We start from the raw sequence: 24,196 nt of genomic DNA, 5'->3' as shown, positions 1-24,196 counted from the left end.
ACTGATAAAGTTGAGGAATGCTCATCAAACACTTATTTGGAACATCCCACAGGTGAACAGGCAAATTGGGAACAGGTGGGTGCCATGATTGGGTATAAAAGTAGATTCCATGAAATGCTCAGTCATTCACAAACAAGGATGGGGCGAGGGTCACCACTTTGTCAACAAATGCGTGAGCAAATTGTTGAACAGTTTAAGAAAAACCTTTCTCAACCAGCTATTGCAAGGAATTTAGGGATTTCACCATCTACGGTCCGTAATATCATCAAAGGGTTCAGAGAATCTGGAGAAATCACTGCACGTAAGCAGCTAAGCCCGTGACCTTTGATCCCTCAGGCTGTACTGCATCAACAAGCGACATCAGTGTGTAAAGGATATCACCACATGGGCTCAGGAACACTTCAGAAACCCACTGTCAGTAACTACAGTTGGTCGCTACATCTGTAAGTGCAAGTTAAAACTCTCCTATGCAAGGCAAAAACCGTTTTATCAACAACACCCAGAAACGCTGTCGGCTTCGTTGGGCCTGAGCTCATCTAAGATGGACTGATACAAAGTGGAAAAGTGTTCTGTGGTCTGACGAGTCCACATTTCAAATTGTTTTTGGGAACTGTGGACGTCGTGTCTTCCGGACCTAAGAGGAAAAGAACCATCCGGATTGTTATAGGCGCAAAGTGGAAAAGCCAGCATGTGTGATGGTATGGGGGTGTATTAGTGCCCAAGACATGGGTAACTTACACATCTGTGAAGGCGCCATTAATGCTGAAAGGTACATACAGGTTTTGGAGCAACATATGTTGCCATCCAAGCAACGTTACCATGGACGCCCCTGCTTATTTCAGCAAGACAATGCCAAGCCACGTGTTACATCAACGTGGCTTCATAGTCAAAGAGTGCGGGTACTAGACTGGCCTGCCTGTAGTCCAGACCTGTCTCCCATTGAAAATGTGCTGCGCATTATGAAGCCTAAAATAGCACAACGGAGACCCCCGAACTGTTGAACAACTTAAGCTGTACATCAAGCAAGAATGGGAAAGAATTCCACCTGAGAAGCTTAAAAAATGTGTCTCCTCAGTTCCCAAATGTTTACTGAGTGTTGTTAAAAGGAAAGGCCATGTAACACAGTGGTGAACATGCCCTTTCCCAACTACTTTGGCACATGTTGCAGCCATGAAATTCTAAGTTAATTATTATTTGCAGAAAAAAAATAAAGTTTATGAAATTGAACATCAAATATCTTGTCTTTGTAGTATATTCAACTGAATATGGGTTGAAAAGGATTTGCAAATCATTGTATTCCGTTTATATTTACATCTAACACAATTTCCCAACTCTAATGGAAACGGGGTTTGTAGTATTAGCTCAAATTAATAGGAATTATCTGTGTTGGAATTATCTCTGCGCCGTCATGCCCATTAAAAAATTAATAAAAAATGGGGGAACCGGTACTTTTCAGTGTATAGTACCGTTTTTTAATCATTAGCGATACTACACTAGTACCGGTATACCGTACAACCCTAGTAGCAACTTGTTCCGGCCTTATTGGTCATTTTTTGGAACTGTTTGTGTTTTTCAAACATATTTCTCTTACTTTTCATGTTTTTGCTGACTTTTTACTATGCAAATTAGACATATGAATAGGAATGTACTTCAACTAGAGATGCCGATAAATGCTTTAAAAAAATGTAATATCGGAAATTATCGGTATCGTTTTTTTTTTATTATCGGTATTTTTTGTTTGTTTGTTTTTTTTTTCGTTTTTTTTTGTATAAATCAACATAAAAAACAAAAGATACACTTACAATTAGTGCACCAACCCAAAAAACCTCCCTCCCCCAATGCATTCATTCACACAAAAGGGTTGTTTCTTTCTGTTATTAATATTCTGGTTCCTACATTATATATCAATATATATCAATACAGTCTGCAAGGGATACAGTCCGTAAGCACACATGATTGTGCTGGTCCACTAATAGTACTAACCTTTAACAGTTAATTTTACTCATTTTCATTAATTACTAGTTTCTATGTAACTGTTTTTATATTGTTTTACATTCTTTTTTATTCAAGAAAATGTTTTTAATTTATTTATCTTATTTTATTTTATAATATTTTTTTAAAAGTACCTTATCTTCACCATACCTGGTTGTCCAAATTAGGCATAATAATGTGTTAATTCCACGACTGTATATATCGGTTGATATCGGTATCGGTTGATATCGGTATCGGTAATTAAAGAGTTGGACAATATCGGAATATCGGATATCGGCAAAAAGCCATTATCGGACATCCCTAGTTACTATATTAAAGACATACTAATAAAGGTATATTTTACAAACAGAAAGTTACAGGAATATACACATGATCCCATGTTTACATCTCATTGTGCAACATGTGAATGTTTTAGTGGGAACTAAATGTAATATCTGAAAGGGGTACACATTAGAGATGTCCGATAATACCGATAAATGCTTTAAAATGTAATATCGGAAATTATCGGTATCGTTTTTGTTATTATCAGTATCGTTTTTTTTATTTTTTATTATTAAATCAACATAAAAAACACAAGATACACTTACAATTAGTGCACCAACCCAAAACACCTCCCTCCCCCATTTACACTCATTCACACAAAAGGGTTGTTTATTTCTGTTATTAATATTCTGGTTCCTACATTATATATCAATATATATCAATACAGTCTGCAAGGGATACAGTCCGTAAGCACACATGATTGTGCTGTTCCACTAATAGTACTAACCTTTAACAGTTTACTCATTTTCATTAATTACTAGTTTTTATGTAATTGTTTTTATTTTGTTTTACTTTCTTTTTTATTCAAGAAAATGTTTTTAATTTATTTATCTTATTTTATAAAAATTTTTTTAAAGTACCTTATCTTCACCATACCTGGTTGTCCAAATTAGGCATAATAATGTGTTAATTCCACGACTGTATATATCGGTTGATATCGGAATCGGTAATTAAAGAGTTGGACAATATCGGAATATCGGATATCGGCAAAAAGCCATTATCGGACATCCCTAGTTACTATATGAAAGAAATACTAATAAAGGTATATTTTACAAACAGAAAGTTACAGGAATGTACACATGATCCCATGTTTACATCTCATTGTGCAACATGTGAATGTTTTAGTGGGAACTAAATGCGATAGCTGAAAGGGGTACACATTAGAGATGTCCTGCAGATATTATTGGCCGATTATTGCTTTAAAATGTAATATTGGAAATTATCGGTATCGTTTTTTTTATTATCGGTATCGTTTTTTAAATTGTTTTTATTTAATCAACATAAAAAACACAAAATACACTTACAATTAGTGCACCAACCCAAAAAACCTCCCTCCCCCATTTACACTCATTCACACAAAAGGGTTGTTTCTTTCTGTTATTAATATTCTGGTTCCTACATTATATATCAATATATATCAATACAGTCTGCAAGGGATACAGTCCGTAAGCACACATGATTATGCTGGTCCACTAATAGTACTAACCTTTAACAGTTAATTTTACTCATTTTCATTAATTACTAGTTTCTATGTAACTGTTTTTATATTGTTTTACGTTCTTTTTTATTCAAGAACATGTTTTTAATTTATTTATCTTATTTTATTAATTTTTTTTTTTAGGTACCTTATCTTCACCATACCTGCTTGTCCAAATTAGGCATAATAATGTGTTAATTCCACGACTGTATATATCGGTTGATATCGGTATCGGTAAATAAAGAGTTGGACAATATCGGAATATCGGATATCGGCAAAAAGCCATTATCGGACATCTCTAGTTACTATATTAAAGACATACTAGTAAAAGGTATATTTTACAAACAGAAAGTTACAGGAATGTACACATGATCCCATGCTTACATCTCATTGTGCAACATGTGAATGTTTTAGTGGGAACTAAATGCGATATCTGAAAGGGGTACACAATAGAGATGATATTATTGGCCGATAAATGCTTTAAAATGTAATATCGGAAATTACCGGTATCGTTTTTTTTTTTTTATCGGTATAGTTTTTTTTAATTTTTATTAAATCAACATAAAAAACACAAAATACACTTACAATTAGTGCACCAACCCAAAAAACCTCCCTCCCCCATTTACACTCATTCACACAAAAGGGTTGTTTCTTTCTGTTATTAATATTCTGGTTCCTACATTATATATCAATATATATCAATACAGTCTGCAAGGGATACAGTCCGTAAGCACACATGATTGTGCTGGTCCACTAATAGTACTAACCTTTAACAGTTAATTTTACAAATTTTCATGAATTACTAGTTTCTATGTAACTTTTTTTATATTGTTTTACGTTCTTTTTTATTCAAGAACATGTTTTTAATTTATTTATCTTATTTATTTTTTTTTTTTTTTAAAGTACCTTATCTTCACCATACCTGGTTGTCCAAATTAGGCAAACTAATGTGTTAATTCCACGACTGTATTTATCGGTTGATATCGGTATCGGTTGATATCGGTATCGGTAATTAAAGAGTTGGACAATATCGGAATATCGGATATCGGCAAAAAGCCATTATCGGACATCCCTAGTTACTATATTAAAGACATACTAATAAAGGTATATTTTACAAACAGAAAGTTATAGGAATTTACACATGATCACATGTTTACATCTCATTGTGCAACATGTTTTAGTGGGAACTAAATGCGATATCTGAAAGGGGTACACATTAGAGATGTCCGAAAATATCGGCCTGCCGATATTATTGGCCGATAAATGCTTTAAAATGTAGTATTGGAAATTATCGGTATCGTTTTTTTTTTATTATCGGTATCGTTTTTTTTAGTTTTTTTATTAAATCAACATAAAAAACACAAAATACACTTACAATTAGTGCACCAACCCAAAAAACCTCCCTCCCCCATTCACACTCATTCACACAAAAGGGTTGTTTCTTTCTGTTATTAATATTCTGGTTCCATTATATATCATTATATATCAATACAGTCTCCAAGGGATACAGTCCGTAAGCACACATGATTGTGCGTGCTGCTGGTCCACTAATAGTACTAACCTTTAACAGTTAATTTTACTAATTTTCATTAATTACTAGTTTCTATGTAACTGTTTTTAAATTGTTTTACTTCCTTTTTTATTCAAGAAAATATTTTTAATTTATTTATCTTATTTTATTTTATTTTTATTTTTTTAAATTACCTTATCTTCACCATACCTGGTTGTCCAAATTAGGCATAATAATGTGTTAACTCCACGACTGTATATATCGGTTGATATCGGTATCGGTAATTAAAGAGTTGGACAATATCGGAATATCGGATATCGGCAAAAGCCATTATCGGACATCCCGAGTTAATATATTAAAGAAATACTAATAAAGGTATATTTTACAAACAGAAAGTTACAAGAATGTACACATGATCCCATGTTTACATCTCATTGTGCAACATGTGAATGTTTTAGTGGGAACTAAATGCAATATCTGAAAGGGGTACACATTAGAGATGTCCGATAAATGCTTTAAAATGTAATATCGGAAATTATCGGTATCGTTTTTTTTATTATCGGTATCGTTTTTTGTTTTTTTATTAAATCAACATAAAAAAAACAAAATACACTTACAATTAGTGCACCAACCCAAAAAACCTCCCTCCTCATTCACACAAAAGGGTTGTTTCTTTCTGTTATTAATATTCTGGTTCCTACATTATATATCAATATATATCAATACAGTCTGCAAGGGATACAGTCCGTAAGCACACATGATTGTGCGTGCTGCTGGTCCACTAATAGTACTAACCTTTAACAGTTTATTTTACTAATTTTCATTAATTACTAGTTTCTATGTAACTATTTTTAAATTGTTTTACTTCCTTTTTTATTCAAGAATATATTTTTAATTTATTTATCTTATTTTATTTTATAAATTTTTTTAAAAGTACCTTATCTTCACCATACCTGGTTGTCCAAATTAGGCATAATAATGTGTTAACTCCACGACTGTATATATCGGTTGATATCGGTATCAGTTGATATCGGTATCGGTAATTAAATAGTTGGACAATATCGGAATATCGGATATCGGCAAAAAGCCATTATCGGACATCCCTAGTTACTATATGAAAGAAATACTAATAAAGGTATATTTTACAAACAGAAAGTTACAGGAATGTACACATGATCCCATGTTTACATCTCATTGTGCAACATGTGAATGTTTTAGTGGGAACTAAATGCGATAGCTGAAAAGGGTACAAATTAGAGATGTCCTGCCGATGTTAATGGCCGATAAATGCTTTAAAATGTAATATCGGAAATTATCGGTATCGTTTTTTTTATTATCGGTATCATTTTTTTTAATTTTTTTTAATTTTTTTATTACATCAACATAAAAAACACAAGATACACTTACAATTAGTGCACCAACCCAAAACAAACCTCCCTCCCCCTTTTACACTCATTCACACTCATTCACACAAAAGGGTTGTTTCTTTCTGTTATTAATATTCTAGTTCCTACATTACATATCAATATATATCAATACAGTCTGCAGGGATACAGTCCGTAAGCACACATGATTGTGCTGGTCCACTAATAGTACTAACCTTTAACAGTTAATTTTACTCATTTTAATTAATTACTAGTTTCTATTAAACTGTTTTTAAATTGTTTTACTTCCTTTTTTATTCAAGAAAATATTTTTAATTGATTTATCTTATTTATTTTTTATTTTTTATTTTTTTTAAGAGGACCTTATCTTCACCATACCTGGTTGTCCAAATTAGGCATAATAATGTGTTAATTCCACGACTGTATATATCGGTTGATATCGGTCTCGGTAATTAAAGAGTTGGACAATATCGGATATCGGCAAAAAGCCATTATCGGACATCCCTAGTTACTATATTAAAGACATACTAATAAAGGTATATTTTACAAACAGAAAGTTACAGGAATGTACACATGATCCCATGTTTACATCTCATTGTGCAACATGTGAATGTTTTAGTCGGAACTAAATGCGATATCTGAAAGGGGTACACATTAGAGATGTCCGATAAATGCTTTAAAATGTAATATCGGAAATTATCGGTATCGTTTTTTTTATTATCGTTTTTTGTTTTTTTATTAAATCAACATAAAAAACACAAAATACACTTACAATTAGTGCACCAACCCAAAAAAACCTCCCTCCTCATTCACACAAAAGGGTTGTTTCTTTCTGTTATTAATATTCTGGTTCCTACATTATATATCAATATATATCAATACAGTCTGCAGGGATACAGTCCGTAAGCACACATGATTGTGCTGGTCCACTAATAGTACTAACCTTTAACAGTTTACTCATTTTCATTAATTATTAGTTTCTATGTAATTGTTTTTATATTGTTTTACTTTCTGTTTTATTCAAGAAAATGTTTTTAACTTATTTATCTTATTTTATTTTATTAATTTTTGGTTGTCCAAATTAGGCATAATAATGTGTTAATTCCACGACTGTATATATCGGTATCGGTAATTAAGTGTTGGAAAATATCGGCAAAAAAGCCATTATCGGACATCCCTAACTTCAACCACCGTTATGGTTGCATTATTTCTAGGTAAGTCTTTCAAAACATGTTCGGAGGATTAGTGGATGAATGGAAGATACGCGTATTTGCTAAACATCTAACACTTTGCACGTAGACTATTGCCCCTCGCAGGGCATAAATCAAACTCCTTTAGAGGTCAAATGAAGGACTTGCGGCGAAGGATTGCCTGCTTGTTCCGAGCTCTTTTCAAAGCTCCTGTAGGATAGCACTTGAGGATCAAAGATAGGGTTCTGTCAGTCAGGGATGCTTTATAGAAGTGAGTCCCTTGTGGATGTACTGTTAGCCTTTCAAACGCTGGCTGCTATACGCCAGGTCCCTACGGTCCAATGCTCCTGGTCTTGGGAATGTGAATTAATGTCAGTCAAACTCGGAGCGACCGCATGCTCCTAATGGTAGTCCCATTTGTAGTATCCAGTGTGAACAAAACAGCATGTGCACGGTGATTTGTAACTGTATCACCTGCGCTGTAGGGCTTATTTGCGTCTTTTCATCGTATTTACGACATGTGCTGAGACCAGGGATCTTTTTGGTTGTCCTTTTTTCCCACTTCAAACACCAGCAAATGAACAGCTCCTAAACATTGAGTTGAGTTGAGTTTGGAACATGCATGCATACAACATGATACATCACACATGCATGCGTACAACATGATGCATCACACATGCACACATACAACATGATACATCACACATGCACGCATACAACATGATACATCACCAGTGATGTGCGGTGAGGTTGATGGCTGGTGAGGCACTGACTTCATCACAGTCAGATTTACAAACATATGAACCCTAAAGAGTATCTTATTCACCATTTGATTGGCAGCAGTTAACGGGTTATGTTTAAAAGCTCATACCAGCATTCTTCCCTGCTTGGCACTCAGCATCAAGGCTTGGAATTGGGGGTTAAATCACCAAAAATGATTCCCGGGCGCGGCGCCGCTTCTGCCCACTGCTCCCCTCACCTCCCAGGGGGTCATCAAGGGGATGGGTCAAATGCAGAGGACAAATTTCATTACACCTAGTGTGTGTGTGACCATCATTGGTACTTTAATTTAACTTTAACTTTACACATACAAACTGTAGCACACAAAAAAGCACATTTAATAAAAAAAACGTTATTATGGTCTTACCTTTACTTATAAATAAAGTCCATTCGCCGCTGTTGTGCTGGATTAATGAACCCCCTGACGGGTGTGTTATATCAACTAAAGCCCTCACTTAAACTTTCCACGTGCAAGATTGAATCTATTTAAAAAAGTGTAACCGAGGGTTTATAAATGTCGCCTATACTGTATGAAACTACAAAATAACAAACACGGAGGCTCCAGTTTACACGAGGACCACTTTATTTACCTTCTTTCAAAAACCTCCGCTCCACTACAACATGTCATCACTTCCGCTCTTGGCGCCTTCAAAATAAGAGCTCAAGGCATATACTGTATAACAGCGCATAACAGGAACTTAACATCACAAATAGGAAAGCCCATAAAAATAGGTTACACAAGTTATTTAATAAGAAGCCAAAAAGTGCAAAAACAATAATGTTCATGTTGGAGGAGTTGTGAATTAGATACACCTGCAGTCTGCAGGTGTACCTAATGTTGTGGCCCTGCAGTCATTCACAACTTCTCCAACACGAACATTATTGTTTTTGCACTTTTTGGCTTCTTATGAAATAACTTTTTTAAATAGATTCAATCTTGCACGTGGAAAGTCTAAGTGTGGGCTTTAGTTGATATAACAATTCTACGGCGGGGGTGCAGGAGGCGGGATTACTGGAGCCTCAGCCAGTGCGTCTTTTGCAGCCGTTTTATGATCGCTCAGCACAAGAAATACGTTACACACATACAGTTGTTGACAAAATACACTGTACATTATATACCTCAGCTAACTAAACTATGGAAATGTATAATATAGTTCATATAGCAATACAGTCTCACTGCACAGCAGGCCAGCAGTTAGCCGAGTCCGTCCATTTTGAGGCACTGAGTGACGTGCCTCAACTGGCTGCTGTTCACCGCACCGTCTCTTCTCAGTATTTGAACGGCAAATGTGAAAATTCAGCGATTTTGAATAAAAATAATCTAAAACTGGTGAAGTTAAATGGAAAAGAACTTTATAGTATAATCACTGCATACATAAAACAATTTAATTAATTGTTTTTCTTTTTACATTTTTTTTCTTTGATGGCAGGTGAGGCCCCGCCTCATCTGCCTCTAGTGACTGCACGTCACTGTACATCACACATGCACGCATACAACATGATGCATCACACATGCATGCATACAACATGATACATCACACATGCATGCAGACATACAACATGATGCATCACACATGCATGCATACAACATGATACATCACACATGCATGCAGGCATACAACATGATGCATCGCAATTGCTAGTTTCTCCATTCAACATGTTCGAAAAGGAGTAGGAAGAAGCAGAGCTTATTTAATAGTTATAGTTCATAGTTTATTATTTCTTCGGTCAGTGGTCAAAAAATATATATAAATAAACAGTTTTACATAAACAAACAGTTGTACATTCATAATTGAAAATGTTGCAGACTGAAAGGGTTTAGGCTGAAGTTGAACACTTATTGCGTCTAACCCTATAAACAAAGTAAAATACAAGATGAGCTTCCTAAAAATATGACATTTCCTTTGTACAACATATTATAAATACACATTATACACAACATAAACACTGTTCAATTATATACACAGTAAAGACATGTGAAATATCCTTGTACACGTGTTAGTTAAACCTTTGTACCAATTATATACTATATACAAACAATTATACTTCCATTATTATTTATAACCCACATTTATTTTGTAATTAACATTGATCATAGTATTAACTACTGTGTTGATTCAAGACTCAAGAGTGATATATTTTTTGGTCTTAGTGTTTTAATCCTACCCCTTTTCCTTTACATAGCAATTGCTAACACTTTTGTTCACTTTCTGCTCTCAATTTATTCACAATACACTCCATAAGTACTAACAATACAAATAAAAAAAATAATTGGTGAACACTGCAAAAATTCAGTGTTCAAAAACAAGAAAAAAAAAATACAAAAATTAGGGGTATTTTATTTGAACTAAGCAAAATTATCTGCCAATGGAACGAGAAAATTTGACTTGTCAAGACTTTCCAAACCAAGTAAAATTAGCTAACCTCAATGAACCCAAAAATACCTTAAAATAAGTATATTCTCACTAATAACAAGTGCACTTTTCTTGGTAGAAAAAACAAATATGAGACCTTTTTGTTCAATATGTTGAAAAATTTTCTTAAATGAAGTACTGTATTTTTCGGACTATAAGTCGCAGTTTTTTTCATAGTTTGGCCGGGGGTGCGACTTATATTCAGGAGCGGCTTATGTGTGAAATTATTTACACATTACTGTAAAATATCAAATAATATTATTTAGTTAATTCACGTAAGAGACTAGACGTATAAGATTTCATGGGATTTGGCGATCAAGAGTGACAGATTGTTTGGTAAACGTATATAGCATGTTCTATATGTTATAGTTATTTGAATGACTCTTACCATAATATGTTACGTTAACATACCAGTTGGTTATTTATAACGTACACTTATTCAGCCTGTTGTTCACTATTCTTTATTTGTTTTAAATTGCCTTTCAAATGTCTATTCTTGGTGTTGGCTTTTATCAAAAATATTTTCCCAAAAAGTGCGACTTATATATGTTTTTTTCCTTCTTCATTATGCATTTTCGGCCGGTGCGACTTATACTCCGGTGCGACTTATACTCCGGTGCGACTTATACTCCGCAGTGACTTATACTCCAAAAAATACGGTGTATATTTGAAACTTAATTTTGACCCTGTGTAAATTAGAGACTATCAAAAGTACATGCAACACTTGTGGGCTCCATTCAAAGAAATCAACAGTATGTCCAACTAGAAGAGGCCATTCCTGAAGGAATTGCGTGTGAATGCTCCAATGCTGAAGTTGAAGTGAAATGCTGACAGAATGTAGTATGAATGTAAGAATAGTTTGAATGTTGGAATGGTTTCAATGTTCAAATCGTTTAAACGCTGACATGGTTTGAATGTTGAAGAGTTATAATTTCTAGGAAAACCGGAATTTGGTTTGGAACTTGGGAAAGTGTTAGTTTGAATGTCCAGGATGAGTGGAATGTGTTAATGTTGGAATGGTTTGAATAGGTTGAAAAATGTGGGGATTGTGCAACTTGGGAAAATGTCCCATTCATTTTAATGGGAACTTCCTGGAAATTTGGGAATTTTAGGAAAAGCGAGATTTTTTGGAAAATGAATGTCCTGAATGAGCTGAATTGGTTGGTGTTGGAATTGTTTAAATCGGGCAATACATGTTGAAGTAGTAAATGGTATTAGAGAATTTCAGGAAAAGCGGGAATTTTTTTGAAAATGGTAAAAAACTTGAATGGCCTGAATGAGTTGAAATGGTCGGTGTTGGAATTTTTCAAATCGGTTGAGAAATGTTGAAGTAGTAACATGTTGAATTGAGAAATGGTATTATGGAATTCCTGGAATTTCGGGAAAACCGGGAATTTTTCCAGTTCAAAAAACAACTTCGTTTTTTTGTCCTGATTAAGAGGAATGCTTTGATGGTTGATGGTTGAAAAATGTGGAAGGAGTAGTCTCCAGAGAAAAAAAGGGTGAGAATAAGGCTTTAGAAAACCAGGAATTCTGGAAAGTCCTGGAATTTTTTTGAACTTGGAAAAGGGGAAGTTAGAATTATCTGGAAGGTGAAATGTGTTGAAGGTGGAATGGTTTGATTTGCTTGAAAACTGTGTAAATGGTGGAAGTTTGAAAAATGGCCAATTCATTTTGAATGGGAAAAATGTCCCGGAAAACATGGAATTTTAGGAAATGTGGGAATTTTTGGAATTTGTCAAGGAAAAGACCCGCGATTCCCGAATAGGCTGAACAGTTTTTTTTCCTTCTCTTTATTATGCATTTTCGGCCGGTGCGACTTATACTCCGAAAAATACGGTAAATGCTAGTGCCATTATCTTGACATAATGATATGTGCTCGGCATTATATTTCTTCAAACCAGCAAACTTATACTAAAAACTAATTTATTGTTCTTAATGGAAAGGCAACAAGGCAAGCGCTTGTTACTCTCGGGGTCTCCTAGCTGCTCAGGCAAATCTTACTGTCTAAAAATAAATTTTTCCATGGATAACATGACATAATCGCGCCAAGTGCGTGCTCTTTCAGTCAATAAATGTAAATGTGGTAATGTGTTAATAAATTCACACATAAGTCGCTCCTGAGTATAAGTCGCACCCCCGGCCAAACTATGAGAAAAACTGCGACTTATAGTCCGAAAAATACGGTATAAGCCAATGTTAGTGACTAAGACAAGCTGTTGTGGGTAGATCGTACAGTGTTCACCAAGGTGGTCGCTATGCCAACTAGCGGCGGGAAGGCTGGTAACTTCAATTATTTTCTCAATTTAAAGCATAACAATTAGCCGAGTGACAGCTCTTATCGCAAAATACTTGGGACACTTGTAATTAAAAAGGTGCAAAAAGTCAGTGTTCAAAAATGAGAAAAAAAATACAAAAATGAGGGGTATTTTATTTGAACTAAGCAAAATTATCTGCCAATAGAACAAGAAAATTTGGCTTGTCAAGACTTTCCAAAAAAAAAGGAAAATTAGTTAACCTCAATGAACCCAAAAATACCTTAAAATAAGTAAATTCTCACTAATAATCCCGAGGTGCAAGTGGTTTGGACCAGACATGGCGTGAAGGTGAATACATGATTTATTTTAACACTATATATCAAAAAGGAACAAACGAAAAGCGCGCACAATGGCGGAGGTACAAAACTAGACTATAAACACAGAACTTGCACATTGGCAGAAACTATGAACAATTAAACAAAACTTGCAAACTATGGCATGAATAAAGAAAACTTACTTGGATGAAAAAAACGGCATGAAAAAGCGCAGCAAGGGTCATAAGGGTGTGTGGAGAGTATAAATGCGGGATGTCGCCAGGAAGACAAACTGAAAACAATGAACTTAAATGCTACAGACATGATTAACGAAAACAGGTGCGTGACTCAAAACGTGCAACAGGTGCGTGACGTGACAGGTGAAAACTAATGGTTGCTATGGTGACAAAACAAAGAAAAGTGCACAAAAAGTCCAAAAACAAAACCGAACATGACTAAAACAAAACATGATCACACTGACTAAAACAAAACATGATCACACAGACATGACAGAACCCCCCCTTACGGACAGATCCCAGATGTTCAAAAGAAAAAAAATTAACAAGAGTCATGGGAGGGCGGGAGGGGGACATGGCGGTGGGTCGCCAGACCAAGTGGCCCCGAATCCACCGAGGCATAGTCTTGTGGCGGCGGCGAGTGGAACGCCGCTGCAGCAGGCGAGGTGGGCGACCCGGGACGGGACACATCCGTGGCCGACGAGGAGGTGGGCGCACTTGGCGTGGCGGACGACCAGGTAGCGGCCATATCCGTGGCTGACGAGTAGGCAGGCGCATCGTCGTCGTGGCAGGCGTGGAAGCAGCAGATGACGCAGGCAGCGAAGCTCGGCGTGGCGCGTCAGAGAGCGAAGCTCGGCGTGGCGTGGCGCGTCAGGCGTTGAAGCTCGGCGTGGTGCGTCTTGGTCTTGGCGTGGCGGGTCTTGGTCTTGGCATGGCGGGTCTTGGTCTTGGCATGGCGGGTCTTGGTCTTGGTGTGGGTCTTGGTCTTGGTTTTGGCATGGCGGGTCTTGGTCTTGGCATGGCGGGTCTTGGTCTTGGCATGGCGGGTCTTGGCGTGGAGCTGCGACTGGCGGCACTTGACGTGGAGCTGCGACTGGCAACACTTGACGGCGAGCTGCGACTGGCGGCACTTGACGGCGAGCTGCGACTGGCGGCACTTGACGGCGAGCTGCGACTGGCGGCACTTGACGTGGAGCTGCGACTGGCGGCACTTGACGTGGAGCTGCAACTGGCGGCACTTGGCGTCGTGTAGCTGCGACTGGCGGCACTTGGCGTCGTGGAGCTGCGACTGGCGGCACTTGGCGTTGTGGAGCTGCGACTGGCGGCACTTGGCGTCGTGGAGCTGCGACTGGCGGCACTTGGCGTCGTGGAGCTGGTACCGGAGCTTGGCGTGGTGGGTCTTGGCATGGTGGGTCTTGGCGTGGTGAAGCTACTGGCAGCACTGGAGCTTGGCGTGGAGCTGCTACTGGCAGCACTGGAGCTTGGCGTGGAGCTGCTACTGGCAGCACTGGAGCTTGGCGTGGAGCTGCTACTGGCAGCACTGGATCTTGGCGTGGAGCTGCTACTGGCAGCACTAGAGCTTGGCGTGGAGCTGCTACTGGTGCTAGCTTTGGTGCAGGTGGAGGTGGCCTAGCTGGGGGTTGCGGCTTGGCAGGCAAAAAGACCGGTGGTGGTGGCCGAACCGGAGGTTGCGGCTTAGCAGGCCGTAAGACCGGTGGCGGCGGCCGTGCTGGTGGCTGTGGCTTGGTGATGCTGAGCCACCCCACCAGGGGTTATAATTAAGGCAACACAATAAGTGTCTGTATTAGCTATATTAGCCTACTATCAAAATGACTGTGTCGCAGACTGACGCAAATCTTTGTTGACAGAAATATTGTATTTGAATTTTTATTCTACACATTTTTGCAACATTGGAAATCATTAGTAAAATGGAGGCTCCTCACAGTTTGAGATAACTCCTGCAAATGACTGGCTCAGAATGGCCAAAGGTATAGATGTGTGTGTCCAAGTTAAGGCTGTCTTCTTCTAATGGATTTATTACAATCTTTGCAAGCTGCTGTGGTCTGGAACAACATGGCACACAAACAACTATCTAAAGTGCAGCCAATATTACATACAGATAATGTGTCATGAGACATGCAAATATAAATTAAATACACAGAGGACATAAGTAAAGGATATTAAAGGCCTACTGAAACCCACTACTACCGACCACGCAGTCTGATAGTTTATATATCAATGATGAAATCTTAACATTGCAACACATGCCAAAACGGCCGGGTTAGCTTACTAAAGTGCAATTTTAAATTTTGCGCAAAATATCCTGCTGAAAACGTCTCGGTATGATGACGTCAGCGCGTGACGTCGCGGATTGTGGATGAAATTTTGGGACAGCATGGTGGCCAGTTATCAAGACGTCTGTTTTCATCGCAAAATTCCACAGTATTCTGGACATCTGTGTTGGTGAATCTTTTACAATGTGTTCAATGAACAATGGAGACAGCAAAGAAGAAAGCTGTAGGTGGGAAGCGGTGTATTGCGGGCGACTGCAGCAACACAAACACGGCCGGTGTTTCATTGTTTACATTCCCGAAAGATGACAGTCAATCTTTACCATTGGCCTGTGGAGAACTGGGACAACAGAGACTCTTACCAGGAGGACTTTGAGTTGGATACGCAGACACGGTACCGTGAGTACGCTTCCAAACATTTGATCGCTTGCCCGTGCGTGCGTGCCGCTATGTGCATGTCACGTAAATAATTCAATGTATACACCCTGATGATTATCTTGTGTGATGACTGTATTATGATGATAGTATATATGATAGTATATATCTGTATCATGAATCAATTTAAGTGGACCCCGACTTAAACAAGTTGAAAACCTTATTCGGATGTTACCATTTAGTGGTCAATTGTACGGAATATGTACTTCACTGTGCAACCTACAAATAAAAGTCTCAAAAAGTCTCACGTACGTAACTTTGGGGACTTTGGGGAAATATATGTGCTGTATGAACTTTGGGGAGGTGAACGGTACTTTGGGCTGTCAGATTGAGTGTGTTGTGCAGGTGTTTGAGTTGTATTGGCGGGTTATATGGACGGGAGGGGGGAGGTGTTTGTTATGCGGGATTAATTTGTGGCATATTAAATATAAGCCTGGTTGTGTTGTGGCTAATAGAGTATATATATGTCTTGTGTTTATTTACTGTTTTAGTCATTCCCAGCTGAATATCAGGTCCCACCCGCCTCTCACAGCATCTTCCCTATCTGCCCTCTAGTCCTTCACTCTCACTTCCCTCATCCACAAATCTTTCATCCTCGCTCAAATTAATGGGGAAATCGTCACTTTCTCGGTCCGAATCGCTCTCGCTGCTGGTGGCCATGATTGTAAACAATGTGCAGATGTGAGGAGCTCCACAACCTGTGACGTCACGCTACTCGTCTGCTACTTCCCGTACAGGCAAGGCTTTTTTATCAGCGACCAAAAGTTGCAAACTTTATCGTCGATGTTCTCTACTAAATCCTTTCAGCAAAAATATGGCAATATCGCGAAATGATCAAGTATGACACATAGAATGGACCTGCTATCCCCGTTTAAATAAGAAAATCGCATTTCAGTACGCCTTTAAATGAGCTCAAATATACCTACAAATGAGTCATAATGATGCAATATGTACATACAGCTAGCTTAAATAGCATGTTAGCATCGATTAGCTTGCAGTCATGGATTGACCAAATATGCCTGATTAGCACTCCAACAAGTCAACAAAGCTCACCTTTGTGCATTCACGCACAGCATAAAACGTTTGGTGGACAAAATGAGACAAGAAGAAGGAGTGGCATAAAATTTGGTTTTTGTGACAGCGTTGTAAAAAGTTGTACATGTAAACAAACTACGATGAGTTCAAGGATCGCTGAAATTAGTAGGACAAAACAGTGCTTGCCAAATCCTCTCATCAGTGAAGCATGTATAACATAAACAGTGGGGTTTTTAACAATTAGGAAGGTTTGTGTCATGTTTGTTCTCCTACAGAAAATATATTTAAATAATCTACATTTTTTTTCTTCATCTTTTTCCATTTTCACACATCTCTGAAAGAGGTCCAGGGAGCCACTGATTTATTTACTTAATCCATTCCATCATTTAATTCCACATACTGATATACTGAAGGTCTTAAGTGTTGTACGTGCATACAAACGTTTTAAATTACATTTTTCTCTATGATTATATTTCTCATCTTTTTTTGAGAAGAATTGTTGTATATTCTTGGCTAGCAGGTTATAGTTTGCTTTGTATATAATTTTAGTTGTTTGCGAATTCACGATGTCGTGTAATTTCAGTATGTTTGATTTAATAAAGAAAGGATTTGTATGTTCTCTATATCCAACATGATGTTTTATTATAACTGATCTTTTTTGTCAATGGATGAAGTGTAGTTATTTCCCCATATTTCTACACAATAACTCAGATATGTAACACTAGTTAGCAGTAGAGAATATGAAGGGATTTTTGGTCCAGAACATATTTTGCTTTATTCATTATTGACATGTTTCTTGCCATTTTCTGTTGTACATTTTTTACATGAGGTTTCCAGTTCATTTTATCATCCATTATTATACCTACAAATGTGGTTTCATTTACTCTTTCAATTTCTATTCCGTCTATTTGGGGAAAATTACAAGGACAATACTCCCAGAGATGAGTGCCATGTACACAACTCGCTGCCTAAAGCGAGTACACAACATCCTGAAGGACAGATACCACCCAGCACATGGCCTCTTCAACCTGCTACCCTCTGGAAGGAGGTATAGATTGATTCGCGCCAGGACCACCAGAATGTCTCAGTCTGTATCCCCAGGCTGTGAGACTGCTAAATGAACAGCCTGCCCCTTTGCTGCCCCGGACCATCTTATTAACAGCAACGTAACACCCATCAGACATCAGACTGTTCCCACCCCCACGCCCCTCTATTCGCCATCTTCCTGACAATGCCAAAATGTAAACTATTGTCAACCTGCACATCAATGCAGTTTCTATGCCGCTGGACAAAGCTCAAACAAAATCTCGTTGTTCATGTATGACTTAAGTCAGGGGTGTCAAACTCAAATACAGAGTGGGCCAAAACTTAAAACTGAACAAAGCCGCGGGCCAAGGTTGAACAAATTAACCTTTTTAATAGGGACCCAAACACGTTTTGCATTGAATATTGAACAAGCAAGGCTTATATAACTTTATAGTGACATGCAAAATCGAGTTTCAAATAATAATAATAATAATTAAAAAATATAAATGGCATATCAAATACAATTTAAATAAAAATTGAATGCCTCTTTTCTATTTGCAGCCTTCTGAGGTAAATATCACCATTAACTTTTTCCACAGGCTAATAAATTTGAAAATAAAATCACAATGAATAAAACAACCATTCAGGACTTTAAACTGCTCAGTTTGCAACACACTGATCTAATCTGATGTGCCCAAGCCAGATACCTGGCATCTTTTCTTGGATGCTAGTTCATTAATGTCGGGGCTCAGGCTTTGAGCTGAGGCAACCTTCATTATCGAACAAAGGTGTTCATCAGTCATTATATCTCGTATTCCACAGTCTTGGGGGCGTGCCTTCCAGGCACTGCTTTTAACGTCCTCTATGAGCTGACGTCACGTCCGCTTTTCATCCCTTCTAACAAGGTGCCGGCCCAGTCACAACATATGTGCGGCTTCTGTACGCACACATACGCGAATGCAACGCATACTTGATCAACGGCGATACAGTTTACACTGAGGGTGGCCGTATAAGCAACTTTAACATTGTGGCGTACTGTATATACGCCACACTGTGAATCCACACCAAACAAGAATGACAAACACATTTTGGGAGAACATCCGCACAGTAACACAACAGAACAAATACCCAGAACCCTTTGCAGCACTAACTCTTCCGGGATGCTACAATATACACCCCCCCCCCCCCCCCCGCTACTACCCCCCCCCCCCCCCCCCCCCCCCACACACACACACACCTTGTAGCGTCCCGGAAGAGTTAGTGCTGCAAAGGGTTCTGGGTATTTGTTCTGTTGTGTTTATGTTGTGTTACGGTGCGGATGTTCTCCCGAAATGTGTTTGTCATTCTTGTTTCACAGTGTGTCGTATATTTCTAACAGTTTTAAAGTTTTTTATACGGGCACCCTCAGTGTAACCTGTATCGCTGAAGATCAAGTATGCGTTGCATTCACTTGTGTGTGCGTGCCAAGGCCGCACATATTTTATGACAGGGCTAGCACTCGTTGGACTGGACGAAAAGGGGACGTGACGATTTTCGGGAGGCGCACTGAAATTTGGGAGTCTCCCGGGAGGGTTGGCAAGTATGAGAATTAGCGGTGGATGTGGTGTTACCGCGGCACCGCCGCTGTATACAATCAGTGGGCCAGTTCTAGTGTTAATTTGATATCGCCTCAAAGGCCAAGTGAAATTACACGGCGGGCCAAATTTGGCCCGCGGGCCAGAGTTTGACACTCTTGACTTAAGTGTTATTATGACAATGACAATAAAGGAATTGATTGATTGATTGATTGATTGATAACCTGGTGCGTTTAATGTAAGGAATAAGTTTGGTTGAGCTTACCCACCTCAATTTTTTTTTTTTTTTTTTTTTTTTTTTTTTGTATATGGTGCGATTGTAGCTGAGATAGGCTCCAGCGCCCCCGCGACCCCGAAGGGAATATGCGGTAGAAAATGGATGGATGGATGGGTGTAATAAGTGTGACCAGTAGATGGCAGTCAAACATAAGAGATAAGCGTAGACTGCACTATGATGGCAATATGGCTCAAGTAAACAACACCAATATTTTATATGTTCCATTGAAAATATAGAACATTACACACGGCCCTCTAAAATCTATCAAAATGTTTTAGTACGACTTTGGTAAGCTATGAAGCCACACCACAAAAGCAACTTCTCTTACCTTCTGGTACCTACTGATCTGTATTGGGGATCTGCATAAATCCTGAAAAATTGTGCGCATCCGCCATTGTAGTCCGTGCCAAAAACGTAGCCGATAAGCTTCTTCTTTTTCTCTATCATCTTGTTATGGGACATTCATCCTCCACTGTTGCCATTTCTAATATAAAGTAGTGTAAATTTCTTACTTATTGTCATGATCTGTGGTCTGGATCATGTTTTTTTGTTATTTTCTGTTAGTTTAAGACTCCATAGTTCCTGTTTGTGTGCACCCTTGTTTGTTTTAGTTTCCATGGCGACCTATTAGTTTCACCTAGTGTTCGGGCACGCACCTGCTCTAATCAAGAGACCAGTATTTAAGCCTGTCTTTGCCTGTCAGTCGGCCTGGCGTCATCGCTTGTTTCATGCTTAGTTCATGCTGCTCGTTCCATGTCCTATTCCAAGTTTTTTTCGCTAGTTATTTGTTTCATGCCACAGTAAGTCTTGTTTGTTCTATGCCATAGTTTGGTTAGTTGTTTCATGTTTATTGTTTCATGTCCTAAGTTTTTGCCTTAGCTTCCGCGTGCGATAGGCGCGCTTGTCTTCGGGTTGTTTTCTGTTTTTTGTACCCTTTTTGAGTTTTCCATCCATCCATCCATCCATCCATCCATCCATCCATCTTCTTCCGCTTATCCAAGGTCGGGTCGCGGGGACAGCAGCCTAAGCAGGGAAGCCCAGACTTCCCTCTCCCCAGCCACTTTGTCCAGCTCCTCCCGGGGGATCCCGAGGCGTTCCCAGGCCAGCCAGGAGACATAGTCTTCCCAACGTGTCCTGGGTCTTCCCCGTGGCCTCCTACCGGTCGGACGTGCCCTAAACACCTCCCTAGGGAGGCGTTCGGGTGGCATCCTGACCAGATGCCCGAACCACCTCATCTGGCTCCTCTCGATGTGGAGGAGCAGTGGCTTTACTTTGAGCTCCCCCCGGATGGCAGAGCTTCTCACCCTATCTCTAAGGGAGAGCCCCGCCACCCGGCGGAGGAAACTCATTTCGGCCGCTTGTACCCGTGATCTTGTCCTTTCGGTCATGACCCAAAGCTCATGACCATAGGTGAGGATGGGAACGTAGATCGACCGGTAAATCGAGAGCTTTGCCTTCCGGCTCAGCTCCTTCTTCACCACAGCGGATCGATACAGCGTCCGCATTACTGAAGACGCCGCACCGATCCGCCTGTCGATCTCACGATCCACTCTTCCCTCACTCGTGAACAAGACTCCCAGGTACTTGAAATACTCCACTTGGGGTAAGATCTCCTCCCCAGCCCGTGGAGTGCCATCTTTTTGAGTTTTGAATAATTCAATATGTTCCGACCTTCACGCCTTGTCCGGAAAAGTCCGTTTGCATCCCGGGAGAACAACCTTTGCAGCAAGCTGCAACCCCCCTGTCATGACACTTATATCCGTCAGTAAACTCGCCATGAAAGCGCTAAAACATACCGGTGTAGTGAGTTTACATTATTCACCCAAGGAACTTTAGTTATTAGAGTTCCGGTCGGACGGTTTTTCACGGGTGTGGTTGATTCCGGATGAGGGGATTCTGCTCCGTTATTGATTGAAGTAAAGTCAGAATGTCATTAAAACAGTTAGCTCCATCTTTTGACACTTCTTCCACTCCCGTCCTTGCACGCTACACCGCTACAACAAAGATGACGCTGTCGAAGATGAGCCACGTAAATAAGACAAAACGCCGCATCCGGAAGCGACTGTCAGAAAGTGGCTTGAAGATGATGTGTAAAACATCATTTATGCAACATTTTGACCAAAGAACCACCATTACATGTTATGTAGACCACAAGGAAGTCTTTTACATCCATCCATCCATCCATCTTCTTCCGCTTATCCGAGGTCGGGTCGCGGGGGCAGCAGCCTAAGCAGGGAAGCCCAGACTTCCCTCTCCCCAGCCACTTCGTCCAGCTCTTCCCGGGGGATCCCAAGGCGTTCCCAGTCCAGCCGGGAGACATAGTCTTCCCAACGTGTCCTGGGTCTTCCCCGTGGCCTACTACCGGTCGGACGTGACCTAAACACCTCCCGAGGGAGGCGATCGGGTGTCATCCTGACCAGATGCCCGAACCACCTCATCTGGCTCCTCTCGATGTGGAGGAGCAGCGGCTTTACTTTGAGCTCCCCCCGGATGGCAGAGCCTATCTCTAAGGGAGAGCCTCGGCACCCGGCGGAGGAAACTCATTTCGGACGCTTGTACCCGTGATCTTGTCCTTTCGGTCATAACCCAAAGCTCATGACCATAGATGAGGATGGGAACGTAGATCGACCGGTAAATTGAGAGCTTTGCCTTCCGGCTCAGCTCCTTCTTCACCACAACGGATCGATACAGCGTCCGCATTACTGAAGACACCGCACCAATCCGCCTGTCGATCTCACGATCCACTCTTCCCTCACTCGTGAACAAGACTCCGAGGTACTTGAACTCCTCCACCTGGGGCAGGGTCTCCTCCCCAACCCAGAGATGGCACTCCACCCTTTTCCGGGCGAGAACCATGGACTCGGACTTGGAGGTGCTGATTCTCATCCCAGTTGTTTCACACTCGGCTGCGAGAGCTGAAGACACGTTTCCAGTGAGGGTTGGACTCCGCCAAGGCTGCCCTTTGTCACCGATTCTGTTCATAACTTTTATGGACAGAATTTCTAGGCGCAGTCAAGGCGTTGAGGGGATCCGGTTTGGTGGCTGCAAGATTAGGTCTCTGCTTTTTGCAGATGATGTGGTCCTGATGGCTTCATCTGGCTTCATCTGGCCAAGTCTTTTACATTTAGAAAAAAATTATAATATGACTCCTTTAATGCACCTTATAATCCGGTGCGTCTAATATATGAAAAATTATCAAAAATCGATCATTCATACGATAATCGTGTTTCATAACATCTGACTTTGCAGAATTGAGTCGAAGGGAAAGGACGTAGCTGAAGTGCACACACTTCATTGCATAGGCAGTAAGTAGATGTGTGGACAGCTGCCTGCTTAAAGGGATTTCCGGAGTGTGTCTGATCATACAAATTGGCCTAGAAAGCTGATGCATATTCCCTATGATTTAATTATGAAGCAGCATGAGGTTTGACTGCTTAGTTCTTTCTCAAACTCAGTGTCCCCCTTCTGTGTCCAGATAGGGCAGTTCTTCGGCGAGGTGGATCCGGTGCTGATGATCAACTTGGTCAACACCTCTCTCTACTCCTTCAACAAGACCTACGACTACCAGTCCGTTTGTGACCCAGAGAAAGACAGCAAGGCTGCCGCGGGGCCTCGCTCGTTCTACGTGGTTAGTTGCTGCTCATCGCATTTGTTGGGGGTGAAGGTGTGGGTAGAAGAGTATTAACCTCCTTGTTCCACGTTGGTCATTTCTTCTGCAGCCAACCATAGCAGACGTGCTCAGTGTTGGCTGGTGGGCCTCCAGTGCTGCCTGGTGAGTTGGTTTCTTTTACTATTATGTTAGATCCACTATGGACTGGACTCTCACACTATTATGTTCGATCCACTATGGACCATACTCTCACTATTATGTTAGATCCACTATGGACTGGACTCTCACAATATTATGTTAGATCCACTATGGACTGGACTCTCACACTGTTATGTTAGATCCATTATGGACTGGACTCTCACAATATTATGTTAGATCCTCTATGGACTGGACTCTCACACTATTATGTTAGATCCACTATGGACTAGACTCTCACTATTATGTTAGATCCACTATGGACTGGACTCTCACAATATTATGCTAGATCCACTATGGACTGGACTCTCACACTGTTATGTTAGATCCATTATGGACTGGACTCTCACAATATTACCGGTATGTTAGATCCA

The 24,196-nt window shown here is 39.8% G+C and overlaps 1 protein-coding gene across 1 annotated transcript in view; it reads left to right on the top strand.

Moving 5' to 3' along the window:
* LOC133612285 (voltage-dependent calcium channel subunit alpha-2/delta-1) overlaps positions 1–24,196 on the top strand; it is a 412,014-nt gene that overhangs the window by 356,689 nt on the left and 31,129 nt on the right. Inside the window, exons 34-35 of the mRNA XM_061969551.2 lie at positions 23,493–23,645; positions 23,737–23,789. Coding sequence (XP_061825535.2) covers positions 23,493–23,645; positions 23,737–23,789 — 206 coding nt within the window. The remainder of the gene's footprint in view (positions 1–23,492; positions 23,646–23,736; positions 23,790–24,196) is intronic.

Source organism: Nerophis lumbriciformis, linkage group LG10 (genome assembly GCF_033978685.3).
Source record: "Nerophis lumbriciformis linkage group LG10, RoL_Nlum_v2.1, whole genome shotgun sequence".
NCBI lineage: Eukaryota > Metazoa > Chordata > Actinopteri > Syngnathiformes > Syngnathidae > Nerophis > Nerophis lumbriciformis.
This window is presented reverse-complemented; position numbering and strand designations above follow the sequence as displayed.